The following is an 18,401-nucleotide window of genomic DNA, read 5'->3' on the forward strand; positions in this document are numbered from 1 at the left end:
GTCCTCTTGGTTCGAGCATCCTTGACATAAACAGAAGACGGTGTAAATTCAACAGAGGAGTGAGTATCATCAATCAGTTTGGACACTGAGATAATATTTTTCTTGACACTTGGAACAACAAGGACATCCTTTAATGGAATGGAAGAGGAACCCATAGATATTTGTGCATTTCCAATGTGCGATATTGTGTGATGGGAACCATCTCCCGTGACAACTGAGCCTTGATCTAAATAAGGGAAAACACTAGATAAAGTACCTGTGTCACCAGTAACATGAGCTGCTGCTCCAGAGTCCACATACCACTCTCCTTGCTCATTTTGCTTCAAGTGGAGCTTAGATAAGGCTGTCATAAGAAGTTGTTGCACCTCTGATGAAACATTTGATGTTGGATTTGAGCTAGATGAGGATGAAACGGACCCTGCTGCTGCCTTGTTTTCACGCCTGACTTGATTATTCTTATTCTGAGGATTGTGCCAACATTCTGATTTCACATGTCCCCTCTTATTACAATAAAAGCAAGTTGGAACCCTTCTAGATGTGGCAGCAGTAGTATTCATGCCTGGTGGTGTCGGGAGAATCCCTCTTCCCATTCCTGCCTGAGGAGTCCAAGGTCGAGTACGATTCCCTTGCAATGCATGTGTTCCTGTGATCAATACATTGTGGCTGTTGGGAGAAGTCAAATTCTGTCGCTGGACACGACTAGCTTCGTGTTGAAATAACTTGGCTTTCAGATCTTCAAAAGATGGGAGGATAGGTAAAACCTCCAAGGCTGTGCAAAAAATATCAAACTCTGTTCCCAGGCCACTCAAGGCTTGTTGCACTTTGTCTTTATCGCTGACAGGATGTCCAATGGCAGCAAGTTGATCACTTACGTTTTTGATTTCATTCAGATATTCCAAAACTGTACGCGTCCCACGCTTGATATCCTGAAATTGTCTTCTTAATTGCAGTAACCGTGCTTCCGATACTTGAGAATACGTTGTGGCAAGGGTAGACCACAATTCTAAGGCTGTCAAATCATCATCAATGCCTCCTAATACCTCCTCTGACAAGGTAGAAGTAATATATGCGACAAGTGACTGGTCGTGGGCCAGCCAAACATCATATTCAGGATTACTTTCCGTAAGAGTATCATATTCAATGCTAGTTTCACTTCCAGCCGAAGCCCCAATAGCTTGATCTCCCACTACGGTCTTCTTCACTTCACGGTAAATATATTTTGGAGGTGCTGGAGTAGTGCCATCGATATGCCCATAGAGTCTATGACTTTTAATAAATGGAACAATTTGACGTTTCCAAGTCAAATAGTTACTATGATTCAATTTTTGGGAAATAAGTTGGGAGAGAAAGCTGGAGGATAGAAGAGAGGGCGTCGGCTGATCCATGACTGAATAAAGATGATTAGGGCAGACAACGTGAGGCAGAAAACAGAATTAGGGCAAAAACGGACCGGAATTAGGGCAGAAAACAGAATTGAGGCAGAAAACAGAATTAGGGCAAAAACGGACTGAAATTAGGGCAAATGGATTTAGGGCAAATCACACAAGATTCAAGGCAGAAACGGAAATGAGGGATATCCACGCCAGAAATGAGTACTTAGGGCAGATTAGGGATAATCACGTCAAACTGAAACCACTCACCGGAGGACGAGGGAACCTGGCTCTGATACCATGTAAGAATCTTTGCTTATGCACGTCTCTCCGTCTGAAATCTGCTAGAATGAGAAGAAGAAGTAGAAGAGAAGACAAATGGAGAATGAGAGTCACCGGCAGTTTCTTTTTTTTTTTTAGCCGTGTGATCCTTAAGCTATATTAAAGAATAAACCTAATCAGGTTATAACAAAATGTACACAAATTATATAACATTTACAGATGTGCCACCGCCTAGTATGTTTAGGCGTGTGGATTAGAAAACAAGTGGATCGGGTCTGAATAGACCCGAACCTCCATACGCTAACAGACTCTGGAGCAGCAGCCCACGTTACTGGTAACACAGGTAATCTTTCTAGTGTTTCCCCTTATTTAGATCAAGGCTCAGTAGTCACGGGAGATGGTTCCCATCACATAATATCGCACATTGGAAATGCACAAATATCCATGGGTTCTTCTTCCATTCCATTAAAGAATGGCCTTGTTGTTCCAAGTGTCAAGAAAAATATTATCTCAGTGTCCAAACTTATTGATGATACTCACTCCTCCGTTGAATTCACACCATCTTCTGTTTATGTCAAGGATGCTCAAACCAAGAAGACATTCGCTGAGGGCACTCGCAAAGGAGATATGTATGTCCTTGAAGAAGCTCCAAAGTTGTCCAAACCTCACCCTCCAGATTCATGTTCTTCAAGTCATAATGAAGTCAATGTCGCAGAATATAATAAGACATCCATTTGGCATGGTCGGTTAGCTCATTGTAGTCAGTCTTTTGTTCGAAGTCTTGTTGCAGACGGACTCTTAAATAAGTCCAGTCTGAGTTCAGTCAGTGAGTCCAGCATGTGCTCAAGTTATCATCTTTGTAAGAGCCATGCCCTTCCTTTTCAGTCAATTAATAAAAGAGCTTCAAGGATTTTTGACACCATATATTCTGATGTTTGGGGCCCTGCTCCAATTCCCTCTTCTTCTGGGAGTAGGTACTATGTCATTTTTATAGATTCATATTCCCGACATACTTGGATACACTTCATGAACCACAAATCTGAAGTTTTCCATTTGTTTACTCAATTCCATGCCTTGCTTTGAAATAAATACTCCAGTAATATTGTGCATTTTCAATGTGATGGTGGTGGTGAATTTATTTCTAATGAATTTACTGAGTATCTACTAGATAATGGGATCATTAGACAGATTTCATGCCCACATACTCCTCAGCAAAATGGAATTGCTGAACGGAAACATAAACATATTGTTGAAAGCGCGCTCAGCATGATGCATGACACAGATTTACCCATGACATTGTGGACTGAGGCTTTTCATACGGTTGTCCATGTTATAAATCGACTGTCATTGGCTTTGCTTGATGGCAAATCCCCATATTTTTTATTACATCAAGAGCAGCCACGCTATGAGGAATTGCGTGTTTTTGGATGTGTTTGCTATGTGCATGTTGATGTTTCCTTACGTAACAAGTTTCAAGATCGTGCTCTTTTGTGCAGATTCATAGGGTATGCAGAAAACTACAAGGGTTATAGATGTTACAACCCTAAAACTGGGCATGTTCATATTTCACGGCATGTTGTTTTTGATGAAAACAGGTTACAAGATCCCAAGGTTACTTGCATGGCACTCAAGGATAAAAATGAGGTTTATGATACTTGGCTGCATGCTGAAATCCTAAGACAAGGGGCTGACCGTTTGATTGAGCACGAGGAGCAAGATGTTAATGAGCCTGAGACACTTCTGAGCGATTCCTTGGACAACATGCCCTCATCCTCACAACCCCATGATTCACCTATACATAGTCGGTTCTCAGGCCTTGTGTACTCTAGGCGATCAGCTCCTACTGCAGCCCCACGTCAGTCCCAACGTGTGCGACATCCCATTGATCGGTGGGTAAGTTATAACTTTTCTTTAGATTTTCAGTTGTTTATGACAGAAGTCAGCAAGAAGGTCGAACCAAAATCCTATCACTATGCAAGTAAGGAAAAATGTTAGGTTGAAGCTATGAATGAGGAAATGGCAGCATTGCATGAGTGTCAGACTTGGAAGATTGTCCCTCGTCCAACTGATAAGAATGTTGTGGGCTCCAAATGGATCTACAAACTGAAATATAAGCCAGATGGTAGCATTGATCGACATAAAGTACGTCTTGTGGCGTGCGGTTTCACACAACAATATGGAGAAGATTATGATGAAACATTCAGTCCGGTTATCAAGATGGGCACCATACGTGTGATTATTTCTCTTGCAGTCTCATATGGGTGGCCTCTTTATCAGTTAGATGTCAAAAATGTTTTTCTATATGGGATTCTTAAGGAAGAGGTATACATGGAGCAACCTCCCGGCTACAATACTCATGATCCTCAAAAATGGGTTTGTAAGTTACACAAGTCTTTATATGGGCTGAAGCAAGCTTCTAGATCATGGTTCGATCGGTTTTCTCATCATATACAACAAGCTGGTTTTCTACGAAGCTCTCTAGATCATTCCTTGTTTATGTATCATACCGAAGAAACTACTACTTGGTTACTTATCTATGTAGATGATATTGTTATAACTGGGAATTCTTCTTCTCATATATCTTATGTTAAGGATTTGTTGCAGCAAGAATTCAAGATGAAAGATCTCGACGAACTTCAGTACTTCTTGGGTGTTGAACTTGACAGGGCAAATGATCGATTGACTCTTACGCAACATAAGTATACTCTTGATATTTTGGACAGGGCAGGTATGATTCATTGCAAACCCGTAACTACTCCTAATGTTCTAAACACTAAATTGGCTGCCTCTGATGGAACCGCTGCCTATTCAAATCCTACCTTCTATCGCAGCATTGTTGGTATGTTACAATACCTTACCTTTACCCGCCCAGACATAGTCTATGTTGTAAATCAGATCTCTCAATTTATGCATGCACCCACAGAAGGTCATATGGATGCCGCTAAGCGGATCTTACGGTATCTCAAAGCTACTCTTGGGGATGGATTGATCTATACAAAGTGTCCCAATGTTTCTCTTGGACATAGCATATATACTTATACTGATGCAGACTGGGCAGGAGATTCTGATGACCGACGCTCAGTTTCAGGTTTCTGCCTTTTTCTTGATTCTAATCTCATTTGTTGGAGCAGTAAAAAGCAGCGTGCAGTTGCACGATCTAGCACTGAGGCAGAGTATAGAGCAATGGCTGCAGGGACAGCTGAGGCATCATGGTTACGACATTTGCTTGGAGAGCTTCATCTACCTATTGTTCAGTCCTCATTGCTATGCGACAATCAAAGCGCCATCAAAATTGCCTTCAACCCCATTTTGCATAATCGTACCAAGTGTTAAAATATAAAGCCTTCACCAGCACGTTGAAGAGGAGTCTCTTAGGATTTCACCTCCTTGTAGAATGTGTTAAAATATTTAATGTCCTTGTAACATGTGAAGAGTCTCCTAGGATTCTATGTTATAGTTAATATCCTTGTTATATGGGAAATCTCCTAGGATTCTATGTTGTAGTTAATATCCTTGTAATATGTGAAGTCTCTTAGGTTTCTATGATGTAATTAATGTCCTTGGAGCTTGTGAAATCTCTTAGGATTCTACGATTGGAGACTCTTAGAATTCTGAAAATGAGATTATAAATAGAGGCCGTGCAAACCATTTTGGCTACGGCTTCTTCTCCTCAGTTTCTTCTTGTTTTCATTCTCTCTCTCTCTCTCTCTCTCTCTCTGTGTCTCTATCTTCCTGCGTGAGTGCTGTTTTCGGGTTACAGATATTGGTGCTACATTTCTATCATGGTATCAGAGCGCCAGGTTACGTTATCTCTACCAAACGAAATGCCCAAACAGGTCTGATCTGGTTAGAACTCTTTTCTCATCTTGTCTCTATCCTGAATTTACTTGTCTCTTGCGCAATTCTTGTTCCTTTTTCTTCTTGCTTACCAAGGACACATCTTGTTATATCGTGTCTTCTTTCCCTCTCATCTTCTACCTATATACCATTCCTTTCTGCTGTCATGGAAAACCTTTCGCATTCTGGCATGTCCTCAAGTTTTCTTCCTCACCTTATTACCGAAAAACTCAACCATGAGAATTATCTGATCTGGAAAAGGCAAATCATGCCTTTCATAAGAAGTCAAGGCCTCTTTGGACATCTCGATGGTTCAACAAAGGCTCCACCAATATCCGTCTTACAGGAAATAAAAAATGAGGCAGGAGAAGTTATTGCTGTTCATGAAGACAACAATCCTGAACATGCTATGTGGATGAGACGTGATCAAAGTCTGGTTGCGTATATTTTGTCCACTTTATCTCAACAAGTGTTACTTTCAGTTTCTGATGATTGTACTGCAGAAGAATTATGGGAAACCCTTGCTGATACCTTTTCCCAAATATCAGAAGCTCGAATTATGTACTTAAAGAAAGAATTTCAGAATTTGAGCAAAGGTTCAACGTCTATCATGGATTATTTGGGGCGTATTAAGGCCGTTGCAGACCAACTTGCTGCCTCAGGGAATAACATTTCTGATAAGGAAAAGGTGCAGCAAACCTTGAATGGACTTAGACATGATTATCATGCTTTTATTACAGCTCTTGAGGTCCTTCCTGTTCTGCCTTCCTTCAACGAACTACAAGGTAAACTTCTCCAACATGAAATGAATATGAAAAGAGTCATTGAAAGGACTGATCAAGGGAACTCCCAAAATGTGTTGGCTATGAATGTAAAGTTTGGTAAGAGCCATGGGAACTCCAACCATGGTGGTCGTGGCATTCTACCAACACCACATAACCAAGGTATGTCTCCTTTGGATACTTCAAGAAAAATACCAATTTGTTTTCAGTGCAACAAGAAAGGACACATGAAGGCACAATGTTGGTTTAATCCTCAAAATAAAAACAAAGGGGTAAGACATGATTATAAACAAGGAGGACAAAGTTCTAAATCCACCGCTGAAGATATGCAACAGCTATTGATGGCCGCATTCTCAAAGATGACTATAAAGCAAAATGAGCAGGGAGAATGGTTCTTGGATTCAGGTGCAGCTACCCATGTGACAGGAAATGCAGGTAAATTGACTAACTTATCCCCTCATTACGGTAGAAGTTGCATTATAACAGGTGATGGAAAATCTCATCCTATTACACATATTGGAAATGCACATATTCCATTGTCATCCTCGTCTCTATCACTGTCTAATGTTGTTCTTGCTCCCATATCAAAAAGAACATCATATCCATTTCTAAACTCATTGATGATACAAGCTCTTCTGTTGAATTCACACCTTCTTCTGTCTATGTCAAGGACCTCCAAACGAAGAAAATGTTCGCTAGAGGGGAGCGTCAAGGGAATATGTACGTCCTCAAGGAATGTCTACCCAAGGATTCATCCACTTTTGATATAGGATTGAAGACATTTTCTCTTTCTCATAATGCGTCATCAGTGCCAAGTTCTTGCCATTTTCAATCAAAAGTAAGGGGCCCTAACCAATTTTTGGAGTCTGATTTGTGGCATAGTCGGCTAGGACACTGTGGTCGACATTTCATTGAAAAACTTGTCACAGATAGTCTCATTCCAAGATCAAGTTTACCTCTTACTTCAAGTGTCAAAAAATGTTCAAGTTGTGGACTTTGTAAGAGTCATGTTTTACATTTCCATAATATAAATCAAAGGGCTTCCAAACCTTTTGAAACTATTTTTTCTGATGTATGGGGGCCAGCCCCTATTGATTCCATGTCTGGGTCAAGATATTATGTCTTATTCATTGACTCTTACTCACGTTTCACCTGGATTTACTTCATGAAACACAAATCAGAAGTACCTCACATATTTCGAAACTTCTATGCCATGATTCAAACTAAATTTTCATCCAATGTGGTGCATTTTCAATGTGATGGAGGGGGAGAATATTCCTCGCTTGATTTTATTGAATTTCTACGTGAAAAAGGGATAACTAGACAAATTTCCTGCCCTTACACACCACAACAAAATGGTGTAGTTGAGCGGAAACATCGACATATAGTTGAAAGCGCCATGAGCATGATGCATGATACTAATGTGCCCATTTCCTTGTGGACTGAAGCCTTCCATACTGCTGTATACATAATAAATTGTTTGCCTATGACACTCTTGATGTCTAAATCGCCATATTTTACACTCTTAGGCAAACAACCTGATTACAAGAACTTGAAGGTTTTTGGTTGTGTATGCTATGTTCACGTTGATGCTGCCTTGAGGAACAAGTTTCAAGACAAAGCTATTCAATGTAGATTCGTTGGATATGCTGATGAATATAAAGGTTTTCGATGCTATGATCCAACAACTAAACGTATCAAAACTTCAAGAAATGTCATTTTTGATGAACATAGTTTTGATAATACAAATGAAATGCCTATGACCATTGAATCTTATGATCCCTGGACCAGTACACAGTTATTCAATGCAGATCCTGTTATAGAAAATGATGTGCCTCAAAGTGAAGATTCAGAGAGAGCAATGCAACCGTCGGATATGGCTCAAAGTGAAAATCAAGAAGATCCAACACAGTCATTAAGTCATCACGAAAACAATAATGAACAGAGCAACGATGCACATCGGTATTCGGGTCTTATCTACAGTCGACGACTAAGGGACAGAGATGCTCACAGTGAAGAAGACAACATGCCCCACCTTAGAAGATCCCAACGCATTCGTCATCCCATTCACAGGTGGGTTAGCTATGATTCTATATCACTTGATTTTCAGTTATTCATGGCAAAAGTTGGCAAGGAGGAAGAACCTACTTCATTTGATGAAGCATCAAAATCACATCATTGGAGAAAGGCTATGAAAGAAGAAATGGATGCCTTGCATGAATGTGGAACATGGGAGATCGTTCCGAGGCCACACGAAAAGAACATAGTGGGCTCCAAATGGGTATACAAAATTAAATACAAACCTGACGGCAGCATAGAAAGACACAAAGCAAGGTTAGTAGCAAAAGGGTTTACACAACAATATGGAGAAGATTATGATGAGACATTCAGCCCTGTGATCAAAATGGGAACAATTCGCGTGATTATATCATTGGCAGTTGAATATGGATGGAGACTACATCAAATGGACGTGAAGAATGCTTTTCTTCATGGTGATTTAAGGGAGGAAGTATATATGGAACAACCTCCAGGATACACGAAAGGAGACTCTCATGCATGGGTTTGCAAACTAAGAAAATCTATTTATGGACTTAAACAGGCCTCACGTTCGTGGTTTGACAGTTTCTCTTGCAAGATTCAAGAATGTGGTTTTCGGAGATGTCCTCTAGATCACTCTCTTTTCATTTATCGAAAGGAAAACATATTTACTTTACTTCTTATATATGTTGATGATATTGTTATCACAGGCAATTCAGAAAAACACATAGAAGAAGCTAAAGTTTTGATGATGCAAAACTTCAAAATGAAAGAGCTTGGTGATTTACGATTCTTTCTTGGAGTGGAGATTGATAGGCACAATAATCGCCTCACATTGACACAACAGAAATACACGTTGGATTTGTTGAAAAAGTCAGGTATGTCTGATTGTAAGCCTGTTGGAACTCCTAGTGTTCTAAAGCAAAGACTAAGTGCTCAAGATGGGGAGTTATATGAAGATCCTACGCAATATCGAAGTATTGTTGGGGCACTTCAATATCTTACATTTACTAGACCAGATATTATATATGCTGTGAATCAAGTATCCCAATTTATGCATGCACCTAGAGATACTCACATGGATGCTGTCAAAAGAATATTAAGATATCTTAAAGGGACAGCAGGAGATGGCTTAGTTTATGGTAAGAGTGAAAATATAACTACTGGACATCAACTTATGACATTCACAGATGCAGATTGGGCTGGAGATCCCGATCAAAGAAAGTCCATTTCTGGTTTTTGTATTTTCATTGGACGTAATCTTGTGTCTTGGAGTTGTCGAAAGCAAAAGGCAGTAGCAAGATCCAGCACTGAAGCTGAATACAGATGCATGGCTGCAGGTACTGCTGAAGTTACATGGGTTAGACATTTGCTAGAAGACATTGGAGAAAAGATTAAAACATCAATGTTAATGTGCGATAATCAAAGCGCTATTAACATTGCTTTTAATCCCGTACAACATGGTCGAACAAAGCACATTAAGATTGATCAACACTTTGTTAGACAAAAGGTGGAAGACAAGGAAATTCAGCCTATTTATGTTCGTACAGATGAACAAGTTGCAGACTTATTTACAAAAGGATTAACAAAGGAACGATTCTGGTTTCTAAAAGGCAAGTTGTACATGGTGCAAAACCATGCACAACTTGAGGGAGGGTGTTAAAATATAAAGCCTTCACCAGCACGTTGAAGAGGAGTCTCTTAGGATTTCACCTCCTTGTAGAATGTGTTAAAATATTTAATGTCCTTGTAACATGTGAAGAGTCTCCTAGGATTCTATGTTATAGTTAATATCCTTGTTATATGGGAAGTCTCCTAGGATTCTATGTTGTAGTTAATATCCTTGTAATATGTGAAGTCTCTTAGGTTTCTATGATGTAATTAATGTCCTTGGAGCTTGTGAAATCTCTTAGGATTCTACGATTGGAGACTCTTAGAATTCTGAAAATGAGATTATAAATAGAGGCCGTGCAAACCATTTTGGCTACGGCTTCTTCTCCTCAGTTTCTTCTTGTTTTCATTCTCTCTCTCTCTCTCTCTCTCTCTCTGTCTCTATCTTCCTGCGTGAGTGCTGTTTTCGGGTTACAGATATTGGTGCTACATTTCTATCACCAAGCACATTGAGATTGATCAACACTTCATTCGTCAGAAGGTTGAAGAAGCCGAGATCTTGCCTACTTATATATCCACCAGTGAACAGATAGCAGATCTTTTTACTAAAGGTCTTACAGGGCAGCACTTTTGGGATTTGAAAAACAAGTTGTGCATGATCAAATCTCATGCACAACTTGAGGGGGGTGTTAAGTCTGTACGTATAAGTGTAAGGGGATCGGGTCTGGATCGAGTCTGTTCAGACCCGATCCACTTTGTTTTTATGTCTTCACGTCTAAGTGGTGGCATCTCTTGTAATTACTTCATGTTTTATTCCTCTTTTTGTTGTAACCTAATTAGGTTTATGTTTTAATAATAGAGATCAAGCATCGTGTGGCTGCATTGGCCGACGGTTCTCTTACCTTCATTGCTTTCTTCTATTCTCTATTCTCCATCCTCCTTATTTTCAGACGGAGAGACGTGATTCGATGGTGTTTTAGTGAAGATTGTCACAGTAACTCCATACGATTTCAAACCTGCCAATACGACATACCTTTGCCTATTAGGATCCACCAGGTACCACACAACCAAGCAGATTTGAATGTCCTAGCCGATCAGACATTCTCTGGTCTGACCTTCTTCCACGGCAACAAATAAGTCAAATCTGATACAATCTGATCTGATCCACCATTCAGCAACTTTATACTTTATCTGGCTAAACTTCTTCAGCATTTAGATCTGAACGACGACATCAGGTCTGTTTTTTTTTTTTTTTTATCCAGCAATTTAATGACTCCAAGAGCGACACAAGGGTGCTAATCACGTTTCTACATGTTAAACGTGATTAGCCCCTTTCCACCAAACAGTTTACTTGCTTCTCTTGTAATTAGCAGAGATTGTAGACGTGAACCCTAACTTGGAGGAAGAGATGAGAGATAAGGGAAGGAACGTGAAACCCTAGATAGCACAGTCCTAGACCTAGGGCTCTGATACCATGTTGCAGATTGAAGGGAGGAGGAGACGAAAGAGAGAGAGAGAACTTTTTTCTTCTTTGATCACGTAACCCTAATCTCATATTAAAAGAGATTAGGGTGTCGACAATATATATTTACAATTTCAATCCACTAAAAATAAGAAAATAATAAATAGACCCATTTCCACTTTCTAATACTTCAAAAAGACTCTAGAAAACTTTAACAACTATATTATGTCTTTCTTTAAGTACAAACGGATTGGAGCCTTCTTGTGGATTTACATTCCTTCTGACAAAATAAAAAAAGAAGATAAAGCTGAGCTGAAAGAGAGCTAGTTCCAAGAGCACAAAAAATAGCCATTGGAGCTATAGGCTATCTCCAACGTGGTCAAGGACTTGACGAGGTTACAGCAGCAGAATAAAAAGTAAAAAAATAGCACAAAAAATTACATAGTCAGCCCAGTCTACCATTTAGGCCAAGCCTAGATGGTTGGACCCTGCTGCTGTAGAGGTGATCTGAGATATCTCAAAAGGCTTCACTGCATGTTACCCTTGGTCTATCTAGACCATCTAATGAAGATTGGTTATGTTCTGCCTATGTTTGTACCACAAAGATTTTCTGTTGTTGTTTGTCACTATGATTATGATTGATGGCCATTAAACTGTCGGTGTAACTCGTAACCCATGTAACCCAGGATGGATCTTGTTGGTTCACTACCATAGCGTAAGGCCTATGGTTCATGAGGACAGTCGGGAGATATATACATTGTTTTGATTTGATATGTTTGTATGTATACTTTGTTAAACTATGTTACACTGATGGTTGGGTATTTCCATACTCACAGCAACCTGATCCCTTTTATATCTACAGGTAGCTCTTGACTGAATATCGGCTTCTAGATGGACTCCCTAAGTTTTGCAATGGACTGGCATTGGCAATCTAGGCATTGAGCAGACAAGGGTCTCTTGTGGCTGTGTTGTCACTTGAGTTGATGTAGTCTTTTGTTTGGGCTCTACCTGGATCCTTGTGACGTTGTCCTTCTTTGTTTTTGGATCTGTTTTGCTTTCATCATTACTCAGGATTTGATTTGATTTTTATGACTCAATGTTCATTTTCATCATATCTATGAAAAAAAAAAGTTCGCTGTCAAAACTTGGATCATGATAGTCATACATCGTTTCGGTGATATATTCATGTATTGTAAGACTGACTGTTTCTTGTGGAATTATTGATTATAACCTTGAGATATTTTTTGTAGGCTGAAAATTTGAATTCCTACAATTTTTTTATTCTCTTACTTACAGGGATGTCATGGATATCCAACAAGCTATTATGGGTACTCAGTTCCCAATGATACTCAGTTAAGATACCACAAATATAGTGGAACCTCAGAACAATGGGTATGTATGAGATCGGTTGGTGATAGATTTACATCCATAATCAACAAAAAGGTCTATATTGAACATGTGACTAGCTTGAAAGTAGCACAAGTAATCTTGAGAGACTATCATGAAGAAGAATCATCAGCCAGATGCATCCACAAAGAAATGGTTGCAACAATGGACTGTTTCATTAGGAATTCATGTGCATTTTGGAACTCTTTAGCCAAAAAATGAAGTCACAGATAACCATGTTTAAATTGCCTATACATGTCACAAAGAAATGGATAATGTACTCCTGCAGAACTCACTCATCAAACTCAGTGTGAATAGTTGTTCTGCTCACAAGATGTGTATAAATTCTCTTCATAACAGAAAACATTATTTATCTGATGCTATTTTATCATTCTAATTCAATAAAATCCAAAATTGGTTACACTAGACCTATCTAGGATAAACTTTATTTATCTTAAAATCAAGTTAGAAGACATAAAGAGATATAAAGGTCTCGTATCTTACAGGGAGGGTTTATGTGACATGGGAAGCTCTTCTGAAGACAGTACAAACCTGAAGGCAGGCCACTGGATGTACAACAAATATGTAAGTTTTATGAACATTAAAATTGAATACTATTAATGAAAATCATAATCAGTAACTAGAAGTATTGCTTATCTGTAGTCCACCTGATATTAGAACTAAAAGAATTGCCCACCAAATTTCTGTATAACAAGGCCCTTGTTAGGCTATTGAATGCAGGATGTCAAAGCCCATGAAAGGTGAAACGTTTGGCCCAAAGTATCATGACTTACACTTGCAAATTTGTTTGATTAAACCAAGAAGGTAAGCTTCCCGTCATATTGTTGTACGACAAGTCACTGGAAGTAAAATGGAGAAAAAGTGTATAACTCATAAACATGACCAACAACTATAGTAGAACATTAAAGGACAACATTAGATAAGAGTTGATTCATAAGAATTATAGAGTAAAGCTCCCTAAAGTTGCAGCATGAATTTATTCAATAAACCATGATCTAACTACCATTTAAGAAGATATCTGCTTCTTTAGAAGCAGGTAACAACAGCACCGAAGGTTAAAATTCCAACATAGGGAATTTTCCTGTGTTAGCTTCATAGCTAGATATGTCCTGTTTGCATTGGAACAGCAAGCATGTCAATCTTATTCGTCTGCATCGGGGCAAGGAACACACAGAAATCTGTTTTTGAAATAAAAAGCAAGGTAATAAAATTGTGCATAGTTACTTAATTAGGTTAAGAAAAGGACAAGGTAGTTATGATTTCACTGTTTTGGAGCTTTTTTACTAAATGACCATGTCACGCCTGCCTGGTGGAGATATCCGGACATACTTTATTGCCAAAAAGTAGGGCAGTACAGAAAAGCAAACAAGAAAAAACGAAAGAGTCCCTAAGCACAGGAAACTCCACTGTGCATATCAACATAGATAAGCCTGTTACAACTTACAACTAACATTAGGAAGCCTGAAAAAAATACTGTTCCACGTTGCTAGCTTGGAAAAGTAGAAAATAATACTTACAAATTGATCAGCACAACTTAGAAGCTGAACTGATCAGTTTCTTAGTTCCTACTTTTAAGAACAAGGAGTTTCAAATTTTTTCATGTTTTCCCCTGAATTTCATTAATATGTCTCATGCTTTCTTTGGGAAAGAAAATAGAAATCCTAAATGGAGAAAATGGAGAACATCAACACATTTTCCAAGTTAAACATACATACATGTTCAGCAGAGATGAACTTTTTTGTGAAGGCACAGAACCAGATAACAGATTGTTCCCCAAGAACCTGCACAATGTACAAGATTATCCATGAATATCACCATTCTTCATACTTTAGCAATCGTAAGTACTGATAAATGAATGTGTACTGCTGCAGTTACATACAAGTGAGAAAGTGAACTCATACTGAAGAGGGAAGATGGCAGCTGACCAGTAAAGCTGTTGAAGCTTAAGTCTCTGCAAAAGGCACGTCGACCATTTGATAAGTGTGAATTAGTAAACCGATAACATCTATTATTGCATCAACGTATCATAGATTGGAAATATTACACAAAAGGATCAATGTGTCATGGAATTATTGATGGCTTTGGGAGTTGAGATTGAAAGCATAAAAATGGAGTTTTGCATCGTTAAAATCTGCCTTCATTAGTCCAAACAGTTTCTAAACTTATGGCTGAAGAGACTAAAATAAGTCTCTTCATGGGAAGGCAATAGAAGACTTAGTCCTGACAGTGACTTAGACCTTTTGTCGGAAATGAGGGAATGGCAAAATGTTTGGAAAGAGAAGGGATATGAATAGAGAACGGATATGAATAATATTCAATGTAATTATTGTAAGGAATTGGGGCATATGAAGTTTAACTATCCCAGACCATTTAGGTCAAGAACAAAAACCAAGCTACTTAGATTTATAATTAAAGTACTTTTAAGTTTTAACAAAACATGAATGTTAAAATACTCGAGTCAAACAGCCCCTTTCTCAGTCAAAGTCAATTTTACCGTTTTACCCCTTCTAAATGAGGGCACCTAAGTATTTTATCTCTTTTTGCTATATCTTAAGTTATGGTTTCAGCCCCTAGTTAGTGTACGGTTCTTGCCTTCTCTATTGTATTAGCTGGTTTTTGCTATTGCCATAGAGCAACTTGAAGATTAATGAAGATATGACTTTGAAAGCTACGATTTCTGTTCAATCTTGGTTTTGGGTTTGATTTTTGAAAATGGCATCAGAGCTTGAGCATATGATCTGACCAAGGTATGTTGGATTTTGCTTCATTTTGGAAGTGATTGTATGTATTCCATCTTGAAGTTGAACTGTCTGAAGCTGCATTGCACTCTGTAGTCTGTACTCTGTAGTATATAGATCTGTTTTGGGTCAGTCTTGGGTTTGGTATGAGTTGCTCGCAGGTTGTTTAAGGGTATATCCCAGTGTTGCTGGTTCTGTTTCTATGGTTTCCTGAGAGGAAACGTAAAGTTGGGAAGGCAAGAACTGATCTTGTTATAGGAAAGTTGTACATTTACAGCTCGACCTTGTTGTGAATCTTGCTGGGCGTTTAATTGTTTATCATTGATCTAGTCTATTTTTCTATTGTGGTAGAGCACGATTTTGATGGTGTGAGGTTGAAGGACATTATTATTGTGGGAAATCTCATACCCACAGTTTGCTATTCACTCAAATTATAGTCAGCTTTCTATCATACACACTGTCTATGTCAGTCTTTGCATAGACTGTGTGTTGATTATTGATCTAAGCTGGATATATTATCTATTGACTGCTGAATCTTAGAAATATGGACAAGAAAGATCTTGTGCAAGTGACTGCTATAAAATTTGATGGGTCAAACTATGTAAATTGGGTTGAATACATGAAGGCAATTCTAAAGGGACTTGGACATTGGGAGTATGTTAAGGGCTTTAAGAGAAAGCCCAAAGATGATGATGAAGACTTTGAGACAACATTTGGTGAATGGGATAAAAATAACTCTAAAGTGAAGTTACGGTTACTTGGAGATATGGAAACTGATATAGCTCTAAGCATAATCAATTTTGAAGATGAAGTGATACTTGGGAATATCTCAAATTGATGTATGTGCTGTCAAATTGGGCAAAACGGTATCAGTTGGCACATAATTTGAGAAGTAAAAGGCAAAGAAATGAGTCCATTCAAATATCTTTTGTAAAATTTATGCAAAATTCATATAACCTTGCTATGATGCTGCCTAATGTAAGATGTGTTAAATGTAAAGAATGTTTAGAATGCAAGAACTTAGAATCAGATGTAAAGAACAGTAATATGTCATAGATTTTTTGATGGCGTTGAGGACAGAGTTCGAGAGTATAAGAAGGAGAATCTTACACCACCAAAGTACTCTCTTTGGTACAAGCAGTTTCTAAATCTATGGTTCAAGAAACAAAGAAGAAGTCTCTAGGAGGAAAAAGTATAGAAGAATCAGTGCTTGTGGTGACTAAACCCTATGGTGAAAAAAGGAGATAGCTGGAGGTTTCTTAATAGAAAAAAAGATACAAGAAACATATAATGTAACTTTTTGAAGCAATGTCAGAGATTGGGTTCCAAAGATCTCCATCTGATCATTCTCTTTTTGTAAAAAGAAGCCCTCAAGGTATTGTGGTTGTGGTGGTACACGACATTATCTTAACAAGTGATAGTAAAATTGATATCCAGGAAACCAAGAAATATTTACAACAGAATTTCATTACAAAAGATCTTGGTCTTCTCAGATATTTCTTAGGAATAGAAGTTGCAAGAAATAAAAAAGACATTGTATTGTCTCAAAGAAAGTATATCATGGATCTTTTATAAGAGACAGGGATGTTAGGGGCAAGACCTGCACTTATTCCTATGAATCTTAAAGTTCACCTACATGATGATCATTCAAATCATGTAGATAGCAAATCATATTGGTCTCTGATAGATAAGCTCTTATATGCTACTGCACACAATATATCTACCAATTGGACAGCTAAGTCAGTTTATGGACAAACCACAAAAAGTCCATTGGGAGGCTGCTATGATGGTGCTCAAATGCTTAAAATCTTGTCTTGGCAAGGGCCTTCTTCCTTTACTGATGCTGACTGTGCAGAATCAGTTGATGATAGAACATCCACTGCTAGTTTTTGTGTGTTTGTTGAAGGAAACTTGATATCGTGAAGAAGTAAGAAACAAGGAGTAATAGCTAGCTCAAGTGCAGAATCTGAATATAAATCTATGGCACAAACTGCCATAAAGATGACATGGGTAAAATCACTACTTGCATGCTTGGGAATTCAGGTTTCCTTGCCCATGAAGATGTTATGTGATAATAAATCAGCTACATATATTGCTAATAATCTAGTTTTTCACAAAAGAAAGCATATCTAAGTAGATTGTCACTACATCAGGAAGATTGGAGTTGGCCATGAGAAAGGTGAGTTATTGATGTGTTCCCAACAAAGATCGCATCCGAAACGCCTCCTCGATGCTCAGCCATGGGGAGCCGAGCCTTCTTTTTTCCTCATCACCCTTACCATGAGTCATCTTCTGGCTGGACAACTACCATTCACCTAGGTTCCACTAACAAGGGTCCAAGCCCTTCTCGTACTCTCGGAGTTCTCGATTGCCCAGGGCAGGAAAGCCGGTGACCTGCTGGACCATGGTATCCTAGCCAAGTTCATGCTGGCCACATAGGCTGGATCAAGCCCAACCATGCTGGCCCTATCCTGGCCGGACATAGTAGCTAAGCCTGCCCGACCATTGTGGCCGAAATAGGGCCAGCCATTGAGGCCGAACCGTGGCCAGCCATCATGGTCGACTATGGCTGGCCATCATGGCTGAGTGACGGCCATCCATCCTGGCTGAGCCCAACCCGACCATACTTGCCTTGCCTAGTCCGCTCTTCCTAGTCGAGCCCGGCCTGGCCTTTCTGGCCGAGTCAGGTCCAGTCTAACTGCTAAACCTGGCTGAGCCACGTTTGATGCTAACACACTGGCTATGGAGCCATCCACTGCACGACCACTTTAGCCAAATAGTGGCTGACCACCCTAGCCAGGTTGTGGCATCTTCGGCAAGGCTGGGCATGGGTGACCCGACCCGGACCCAAGAGGTCTTTGGGCAATGCACCCAG

General features: G+C 39.1%; 1 protein-coding gene across 1 annotated transcript in view; it reads right to left on the reverse strand.

The window, feature by feature from the left end:
* LOC116264030 (probable LRR receptor-like serine/threonine-protein kinase At1g56140) overlaps positions 1-18,401 on the reverse strand; it is a 46,572-nt gene that overhangs the window by 13,741 nt on the left and 14,430 nt on the right. Inside the window, exons 11-15 of the mRNA XM_031643933.2 lie at positions 14,668-14,739; positions 14,504-14,569; positions 13,562-13,627; positions 13,436-13,471; positions 13,272-13,333 (exon numbers count right to left, since the gene is read on the reverse strand). Coding sequence (XP_031499793.1) covers positions 13,272-13,333; positions 13,436-13,471; positions 13,562-13,627; positions 14,504-14,569; positions 14,668-14,739 — 302 coding nt within the window. The remainder of the gene's footprint in view (positions 1-13,271; positions 13,334-13,435; positions 13,472-13,561; positions 13,628-14,503; positions 14,570-14,667; positions 14,740-18,401) is intronic.

Source organism: Nymphaea colorata, chromosome 11 (assembly GCF_008831285.2).
Source record: "Nymphaea colorata isolate Beijing-Zhang1983 chromosome 11, ASM883128v2, whole genome shotgun sequence".
In the NCBI taxonomy this organism is placed as follows: Eukaryota; Viridiplantae; Streptophyta; class Magnoliopsida; order Nymphaeales; family Nymphaeaceae; genus Nymphaea; species Nymphaea colorata.